Source organism: Etheostoma spectabile, chromosome 5, assembly GCF_008692095.1.
Source record: "Etheostoma spectabile isolate EspeVRDwgs_2016 chromosome 5, UIUC_Espe_1.0, whole genome shotgun sequence".
Taxonomy (NCBI): Eukaryota; Metazoa; Chordata; class Actinopteri; order Perciformes; family Percidae; genus Etheostoma; species Etheostoma spectabile.
This window is the reverse complement of record NC_045737.1, coordinates 11,877,892-11,887,658: the sequence shown is the minus strand read 5'-3', so window position 1 is coordinate 11,887,658 and position 9,767 is coordinate 11,877,892. Positions and strand designations below refer to the sequence as shown.

At 41.5% G+C, this 9,767-nt stretch overlaps 1 protein-coding gene across 3 annotated transcripts in view; it reads left to right on the top strand.

Moving 5' to 3' along the window:
• rtkna (rhotekin a) overlaps positions 1-9,767 on the top strand; it is an 86,758-nt gene that overhangs the window by 19,613 nt on the left and 57,378 nt on the right. The window contains exon 1 of one of the 3 annotated variants that reach the window (XM_032517009.1): positions 3,948-4,549. The exons of the other annotated variants lie outside the window; for them this stretch is intronic. Within the exon in view, the coding sequence (XP_032372900.1) occupies positions 4,454-4,549 (96 nt within the window). The 5' untranslated portion in view covers positions 3,948-4,453. Of the gene's footprint in view, positions 1-3,947; positions 4,550-9,767 lie in introns of those variants that run through there. 3 annotated transcript variants of the gene reach the window in all.

The window sequence follows — 9,767 nt, the reverse complement described above, 5'->3', positions numbered from 1 at the left end:
TTCTCAATTCTTATCATTTGTGTGCTGGCTAAAACCTTTTTTGGAAGGCGCCAACATTTCCTTTATGCAGGCAAAACCCTGCCTACGGTTAACAATGTATGGACAAGCATTTTGGTGCCTAAGGTAAATGATGACCAACATGATCAGTATAACTTGTGAAAACAGACAGTATCCTTTTAACAAGTCTTACATTTGCAATGGACATATTTTTTTGTCTTTTTGTTGTGTATTTTTTGTCAGTGTTCCACCGGATTTACCAATAACTCATGCTTTAAAAGAGGACAAATATTAATCTGTCTAACATTAAATATCTAATGCTTTTCTCCCCTGCCAACACCACATACATAACACTTATCTGTAACATCTTTTTGGCTCCTTGCTGAGTGAGTCTCAGCCCCGACTCAGGCATGTTTCTGCCAGCTGATTAGGTGTATGGACGGGACAGGAAGTGTTCCATATTCCTCCACACATCCGTTCAGAAACAAGAAAAGCACCGGCGATTGTCTTGGAAGCAGTGCAACCTTCTTGAAACCTTTTATACGAGTGTGTGTGTGTGTGTGTGTTCTCATTTAACTACATTTGTGGGGTCCAAAAGCCGGGAGTCCAGTATACTTGTGGGGTCCGGACAGTTTTGTGGGGCCAAAATGCTGGACCCCACAACTTTAAGGGGTTTGAGGGTTAAGACTTGGTTTAAGGATTAGGGTTGGCATTAGGTTATGGTTAGGGTGGGGGTAAGGGTTAAGGTTAGGCATTTAGTTGTGATGGTTAGGGTTAGGGTAAGGGGCTAGGGAATGCCATATGTCAATGGCGGGTTTCCACATTGTCTTGAAAGCAGTGCAACCTTCTCATAACCTATTATGCAAGATAGTGTGTGTGTGTTGAAAGTTGAAAATAATATATTCTAAAGCTGTAATTGCAATACAGCTATACCGTAAAACCGTAAATATTTTTGCTGAAGGTTATCATACCGTCAGAATCTCATGCCGCCGTGTGTGTGTGTGTGTGTGTGTGTGTGTGTGTGTGATGGGATTTTATCCAAATGTTCTAATCTTTTCATTGAACAAGTGTCTCCTGTTGGTGTTCTATATAATCCCTCCTGTTTTGATCAAACCTCAGAATTAGTGTTGGATGAACCGATTGTGTAATATATTGGTTTCCCCCCTCCCTGGTGGCAGCTCATTAGCACATCTGGCCCCGTTACAGTCAGTCCAAGCTGCTAATCCACCATCCCATCAGTAGGTAATCACCATGAAACGGCAAAAAAAACCAAATCCCTGTCAGGCCTAAAGCTGTTAGGCCTCTGCACTAACAACTAATCTGCTGTCTCTAAATACCTGCGTTTTCCTCGTCCTCGGTGGCTCCCGGCCAAGAAGCAGCCATGCTCAGTGTTTGAGCTAGTCGCCCGCCTGCCTGCCAGCATGCCCTGTCATTGAGATAATGGCTGTTTTCTGTCTGTTTTAGTTCAGCCTCCAGGCTTTTGTCAAAAGGTGTCAGTCTTTGTGTTTTACTGCAGGGAGAATTATCTGCAGCATGTCTTGCCGGTTTAAAAGAGAAACTAAAGGTAGACTAAATGGATCAAGTCCCACTGGAATAATACTTTGTTGTCTTGTTGCTTGTTCATGCTGTAAAATAACAAAAAGTATCCACATGCATCACTGTAAAAGTGAGAACAGCTGTGAGAAATAAACTGTATCACTTCATTAGAGGCTTGTTTTAACACAATTCAGTACAGTGTTAAAGATGTAAAGAAGTCTTGTTAAGTGATTTTTTTTTTTCTTTCTTCAGTTCAGCGACACGCCAGATTGACTTTCAGAGGAGACTGACTGGATATAAAGCTACACACAGTGAATTGTGAATCAACGGCGCGCACACACACACACACACACACACACACACACACGCACACAAGTTCAAGAATGTTTTCTAAGCACCTATAACCCCACACTCCCTTTGTGCATTCACCTCAACTATTTCTCTTTCCACCCAAAGAGCAATAAATCTCTTCTATTACTGTGTGTGTGTGTGTGTGTGTGTGTGTGTGTGTGTGTGTGTGTGTGTGTGTGTGTGTGTGTGTGTGTGTGTGTGTGTGTGTGTGTGTGTGTGTGTGTGTGTGTGTGTGTGTGTGTGTGTGTGTGTGTGTGTTACAGATTAACTGCATGATTTCAACTCTTGAGGGTGGAGGCTTTTCTTGGGGAAATGACCCGGCTTGCTACCGGCACCCCCGGCCCTTCTGAGGTGAAAGGGCTTTCACAGCTCCTTTGTTTTCTCTGTTTGCTTGTGTAAAAGAGAGTGGGCTTCAGAGAGATGGAGTGCCATATGGGCATGTGTGCGGAGAGGGATGGCCCCAACAGTCGTGTCGAGGTGACTTTGTCGAATACTTGACTTTCTACAAGGATTGATCTATACTTCCTCATGATGAGCTCTGGAAATCCCGCAGGGTCCCTCTGAAATCCCCACTCCCCCCCGCGTTGGTGGTTGTGAATACTAAGAATGTGTGTGTGTTTTAATGTGCGTGCCTCTGTGTGAACGCCGGTTTCCTGTTGAGTGGTCGACTCAAGGTTTGCTCAGCGTGGTCTCACCCGTGCCACGAGGACGGATACACACACGTCACACAACAGCTGGATCAGGTCCAGGATTAACGCACTGAAGATGAGAACCGGATGCATGTCAAGGTCTTTTTTTTTGTTCTTGCCGACCGTATATATGTTCTGACAAGTGAAGGCAGACTGGCAGTTTCCCCAGCGGAACCATCAGCCAGTTTATGTCTTTGTGTTTATGGAGTAAACTTTGGGATTCTCTTGTTTGGAGAACAGAGGAAACTGGCCGCCAAACAGCTGGAATGATGAGAAAGGAGACTGTCTTTGCCCTGAAACGGTTTTAAATGGTTGTTTTTTCAAAGTAGGAAGATATTTCGGTTACATTTTACTTGAAGTTTTCTACATAACAGTGAAATGACACTGTCTTGAACGTGTCATAAAACATAAACAAGTCAGAAATGGTTATGACATAGGGTCTGACATCTCTCCATTAGTACATGTATAGGTACTGAGCATGTGTGTGTAATGCAGGCCCGTATGTAATGTGTGTAATAACAGTGTAAATTGTAATTTCCCCTTGTGGAATTAATAAAGGATACATTATTCTTATTATTATTCAGTTTTGTCATGACAAGTTATGGTTATTGTTCAGGTTAGGGCTCATGTGTCATGACTGTGTCATGTGAGTGTCATGTCGCTCTAATGTAGAAAACTTGTAGAAAAAGTAAATTGCTACCAATATTAAAACAACTTTCTCATATTTTTTGTGACATCCAACTTTACACAAGACTTAAAGGGAAGTTGACACGTCTTTTTGGGAGCCTATATTTTTGTTGGATACGTAAGAATCGCCAGGAGAGACTTAAAATGAATATTTAAAAGGTTAAGCAATAAAAGATGACGCTGGGGGATCTGCGCTATGAAATATTAATACGAATTTGCCATATGTGACCCTACTATGACCTACAAAGCATAGTACATAGTTTCTTTCTCAAATATCTGCGCTTTCAGTATTCCATTTTTTTTTCTTTTAAACACAAAGTGTGTTTTAAAAACAAAAACAGAAATGGAATGAAATCCCCATCTCCCTTGTTTTAATGTGTCACACTTGGAGTTTTCCTCATGTTACTGCTTGATAACATCTCTGGGTGTTCATTTTCACTCTTTCCTCAATCCAGCTGGCACGGTTATAATTTCTCCATTTATTATCAAGCCAGTAAAAAGAACAAAGCTCTCCACCCCTGCTATGCTTGTATGCTGCTGTGGTATTTGCTATTTGTTTGTTTAAAAAAAAAAAAGGGCGTAGGGGCTGCTACAGTAATCTCTCCCTCCACCCCCCCACCCACTTCTTCTTCCTTTATTTTTTTTTTTTTAAGTTCATTACCATCACCAGAGGCGCCTCGTAGGGGTTAATTTAGCGCCGAGTTGGGGAGCGTCGGGGCGCACACAGTGGACTAGTTGTGTCGATCACTCCCGCAGAGGCGATGCCCTTTTGTGGAGAGGTCTCTTGTCACACAGAGGACAGACGGCATTCACAATCGGGACACAGGGACACAAAGAGAAGAACTGCATTTTAAAAGGCTCCATTCTTAACCCCCGCAACCGCTGGTTGTTGACTGTGGGTGTTTGAGAGGATCTTTGTTACCCGGAGAAAAGTAGAGAGGAAGAATACGCGCCGTGGACGGGCTGGGGGGAATTTTGTGGACAGGGTTACTACAGTACAGTGCAAGCGATGCTGTCAGCCACTCCACCTATGTTTGGGACGAGGAGCTGAACTTTTACGCATTGGTTTACGCACGGACTGTACGAGACACGGTCGCAATGGAGTTTCTCTCCGCGGTACCTGCTTGGTGAGCGGGTTGGGTCGGATCATTAACTTCCAAGAAGAAGTCATTTTGAGGATATCTACCGAAAGGATGCCAGTTGATAAATTCGCAAACATGGAGGAAAAACTGTGGATATTGGAGGACCTCAATATGATGTACATCCGTCAGATTGCACTTAGTTTACAGGTAAAAAGTTTATTTCTACTTTCCTGACCCTCTGCACGCGCTTTTTGTTGCTCATGTTCGCGCAGTTTTCACCAGATTTTACAATCTCAAGGCTGTGGGGTGTGTCAGTTGGAGAAACGTGTGTAATTATGTCTCACACTGTTTTACTTTCTTTTTCTTGAATTGATTTGCAGTCCATCTCTAAGACAAGCAGGCTCACTGATAACTGACGTCTTTTTGTCTAAAGTATAGTGCACCACTGTGAGTCTGCAGCTGTGCATGTGCGCGTTGTAAAGTGTACAGAGGGGTTGGTTGAAGACTAAGAAGTCAAGCTGACACTGGTGTGTTCTCCCCCCGTTACAGATGGCACATCTTACCCTGACAGCCAACAGAAAACAACACTGCACACCACCCATCTCTCCCTCTGTGCCTAACCTTCCAGTTGGGGTTCACACTCAGTCCACAGCTGTACATATGGGCCTCATAAGTCCCCTGTGTGTGTGTGTGTGTGTGTGTGTGTGTGTGTGTGTGTGTGTGTGGTGTGTGTGTGTGTGTGTGTGTGTGTGTGGTCTTGTTTAACTATATTTGTGGGGTCCAAAAATCAGGAGCCCAGTATACTTGTGGGGTCCCGACAGCTTTGTGGGGCCAAAATTGCTGGACCCCACAACTTTAAAGGGCTGTTTGATGGTTAAGACTTGGTTTTAGGATTAGGATTAGAACTAGGTTATGGTTAGGGTGAGGGTAAGGGTTGAGGTTAGGCATTTAGTTGTGATGGTTAAGGTTAGGGTAAGGGGCTAGGGAATGCATTATGTCAGTGACAGGTCCTCACAAAGATGTGTTTGTGGATGTGTGTGCACTAGTATTGTTGTTCTGAGAAGGGAGTCATTCCACAAAGAGCTGCAATGATTAATCAATTAGTTGTCAATTAATTGCCAACTATATTGATAATCAATGAATCGCTTTGAGTCTTTTTTTTTATGGAAAACAAGAAATACTGTGATTCCAGTTTCATAAATGTGTGAATTTTTCTATAGTTTCTTCTCTCCTCTGTGACAGTAAACTGAGTATCTTTGGGTTGTGGACAACAACAACAAGACATTTGAGGACGTGGTCTTGGGCTCTGGGGAACACTGATTAACATTTTCTAGCATTTTGTAGACCAAACAATGGATTCATTGAGAAAATAATCAACAGATTAATTGACAATTCCATACAGCATGAAAAATGTTAATCATTAATGCCGTATCTATCGCACAACCTATATCTTTAGCCACTTCAGAGGAAATACAGTCAAGAATGTGTCTAATTTATTTTTAGCAGAGCTGAAAGGAAGAGGAGATGCATTGGAAATGTTAGAAGAATTTTGAAAGGAAATTCTAATATACTTTTTCTTTTTCTGGCTCCATAATCTGAAAAGGCTGCGCTGCAGCTGTTTAGAGGTGTTTCTTTCTCACCGTTTCCCCTGAGTTCTCATCCAAAAAGCCTTCAGCTGTGTGACACAAGGGCTGCATGAGAGGTGATATCACTCCCTGCTTGTACCTGCTGGCAGTTTGGCATCGTTTCCATGTGCGGGGTGTTGCTTTGTTTATCTACCTGTGCCAAATGCCACAGAGCGTGCCAAGGGTCTGGCGTTTGAGAAGAGATACGTGACTAGGATACAACACTCAGTCCTAGGGCTGCAGCTAACGACTGTTTTCATTGTTGATCAATCTGTTGATTATTTCCTCGATTTAATCGGTTAGGTGTTTTTCAGTCGATATAATGTCAAAATACATTGAAAAATGTGTGTAAGAGCGCACGTGTGTAGGACACAAATTGTCCACCGGTGTCACTAGTGTGTTTTTGAGTGAGGTCTATTTGCTGTTAATCGGAGGAAGAGCACACAATCGTTTTTGAACGCATCAAATCGCTGCACACCGCAACGTTCATGTGGGTGTCTAAATGTTTGTTCATGGAGCTCGACGGACACGTGGATTCTTGCACGTTCATTTGAAGAACGTGATCGATAAATGGCCATCAAAACGCGACGATGACTATTGGAGTCTGGGATTTCAACAGGAGGCTACGGAGCGGTGGAAGGTAGAAGAGAGCGTGTCAGCTAGTTTACTAGCCATAGACTGTTTTATTTCAAGTCCGTTTAGCAGCCCCTCAGTGGCTTTAAGTCTTTTAGGTTTAGCCATAATAATGTGGATCAGTGTTTCCCAAAGCCCAAGATGACGTCCTCAAGTGTCTCGTTTTGTCCACAGCTCGAAGATATTCACTTTACTGTCACAGAGGAGAGAAGAAACTAGAAACATATTCCCAATTAAGAAGCTTGAATCCAAGATGATTGGCTGAGAAAGATAGCTAACCAGATTGCACCTTATGAAATTATTCAAGGATTCACATGACACCACTTTCACAATACTAGTTATCTATATATTATATTCATAGGACAAATCTATCCGTAAAATTCTGTTAATAATAGTATTCATTTCTATATTTATTCAGTACTTATCCATGTCCTGCACTTATTGAACCATTGCATATCCTGCACTTGCTGCTATTGCACTTCTGGTTAGAGCTAATCTGCATTTTGTTGCCTTGTACCTGTACCTGTGTAATGACAATAAAGTTGAATCTAATCTAATCTATCAGAGAATTTCTATGAAGAAATAGTTGGCGATAAATGTCATAGTTAACTTATCGATTATTCATTGCAGCTCTGCACTCTCGCCATCTTCAGCGTGTGTGAAGCCCATTCTCTTTCAGGGACAGTATGGTTCCCTAATTAATGGTCTGTCATTAAACTTTAGAGAAACTCGTGCTGAAGGGCTTTCCTGAGGCTTTTATCGTGCCTATAGCCTGACATGTGTTGTCACAAAACCAGCTATCACACGGTGTTTTTACCAACAAGTTGATCGGCACTAAGTAGCTTATATTTCCTGCCTCCTTTGATGAAGACACTTGGTCTGAATATTGAATCAGGGGTATTATGGGGGAATGTAGACAACTTGTTTGTGCATTTAATCGTCTCAGTTCCAGTTGTAACTCTGGAAATGCAATTTCTAGGTGGAAGAATGTGCAATAACAAGATGATTTAGCCCTGTGTGAAAAACCTGCTTGTCGCTACTCATCCTTCCCAGGGAGCTCGGAGGTCAGGGTTTGGCTCCAGAGGAGCGTTACTCTGCAAGGACCAGGGATCATTTCAGTAAAGCTGCAGAGATGATTAATTAGTCGTCAACTATTAAATGATAGTTGATGGTTCATTTATGGTTTGACAAACCATAACAAAATATAAAATCTCTGATTCCGGCTTCTTAACCTTTGTTGTCTTCCTGTCAAATCAAGGCTGTTGTTGATGCTTTTTATCAATTTTTTTTTACTTTTTCTTAAGTTTTTGTCCCTATATTCAACACTTTTGATGCATTTTTTTCAATGTTTTTATGACGTTTTCAACACTTTGGTTTTACAGTTATTTTTGGAATTTACGGTCAATAAACCACATTTATAGGAAATTATACCTAATGGTTGAGTTAGAAAAGCAGAAATTATTGAGACTAAAATTAAAGGAATGGATGTTGATGGATAATCACAGACTGGAATATGTCAACTTTTACTCAATACTATTTCAAAACCACTTCAATTTTGTTTTTCAAATGCTATAAAATTAAATAAGACGCCCCAAAATTAATGAAAGTAGAGATTTGTACTTGCCAAAGAGCGTGTGGATGAATCATGTTATTTGGGATAATTACAATTGGGTATTTACAAAGAACATTGATATAAGAAAACGGGTCAATTTGCCCCGAGGACAACATGAGGGTTAAATGTGAATATTTTCTAGTTTCTTCTTTCCTCTTCGACAGTAAGCAGAATCAGTATTTTAGTTTTGGACAAAACAAGAGATTTTAGAAACACTGATTGGATTTTTTTTACCATTTTAGTGACCAAACAACTAATCCAATTATTGAGAAAACAATCACCAGATTAATGGAACATGAAAATAATCAAAATGAATCGTTATATTTCAGATTGTTGCATAGAAACTTGTGCTCGTCTTCAACTCATATGAGTATGTTTTGCTGGTAAACACCCGCTTGTTTGCTCACTCACTCACTCAGTCAGTCACTCTCTCTTCCCCCCTCCCTCCATGTCTCCTGTGCGTTGGGGGGGGGTTTATGAGACAGGGATTCTTTGTATGCGGCTGAGCTGCACGGCCCACAGTCTAACTGTACTTTCAGCTAGCTGTGGATGTTCCTTTCTCCACCATCTTTCATAAACGCCCTGCTGGGTCTTCACAACTAGCAGTTATTAGACGGTAAACCCTTTTCTCCTCCTTTTTGTTCTTCCCTGCAGAAACATAAATGTGAACACATGTGCACACATGGATATATTGTAGTGGGCAGGTATTGTGTGTATATATACTCTCCGTGTGTGTGTGTGTGTATGTATGTATGTATGTATGTATGTATATATATATATATATATATATATATGGATAGTGTACTAATATATGTATGTATATTAAGTATGTGTGTATATATATGTATATTAATTGTGTAGCCTTAGATGATACCATTGGTATAATGAGTAGAGCGTTAGAAGTTTAATGCTAGGGCCATCCTGACCCAGTGAGTCAACAAACACCACACACACACAACCACACACACACACACACACACACACACACACACACACACACACACACACACACACACAGAAATGATTTTACTTTCACAAACAATGACTGACAGAACTAACACAACCCAAATACTGCTTCTATAACTTGTGCAAAAAGGAATGACCTCAAAAACCTTTCACCAAACGTCCACATGTGACTCTGGCAAAGCCACCCCCCGTGTATTCAAGGCCGGTCTGCGGGCTAAAATTAGACCAGGGAGAAAGTGTCCATCTACGGCCCTCGGGCTATCAATGTGGAGTAGGGGACAGGTCTGAGGGGGACACAGCCTGAGAACCAGGATAGAAGATCAAAACAAGACTTTAAAAACAAATCAAACAAAAATAACTGTGTATCCGGGTCTGTGATAACAGGAAAGGGTCTGCATGTGTCTATTAGTGGCTGCAAGTTCAGTGACATCATGCTGTTGCTCCAGTTAGAAAACAGTAATTACACAAGAGCATTTCCTGTTTCCCATCTGCCTCCTCTCTGCTGAGGGGACTCTTTCAGAATCAGAATCAGCTTTATTTGCCAGGTATGAGGACACGTACGTGGAATTTTGCTTTGGATCATCATTGC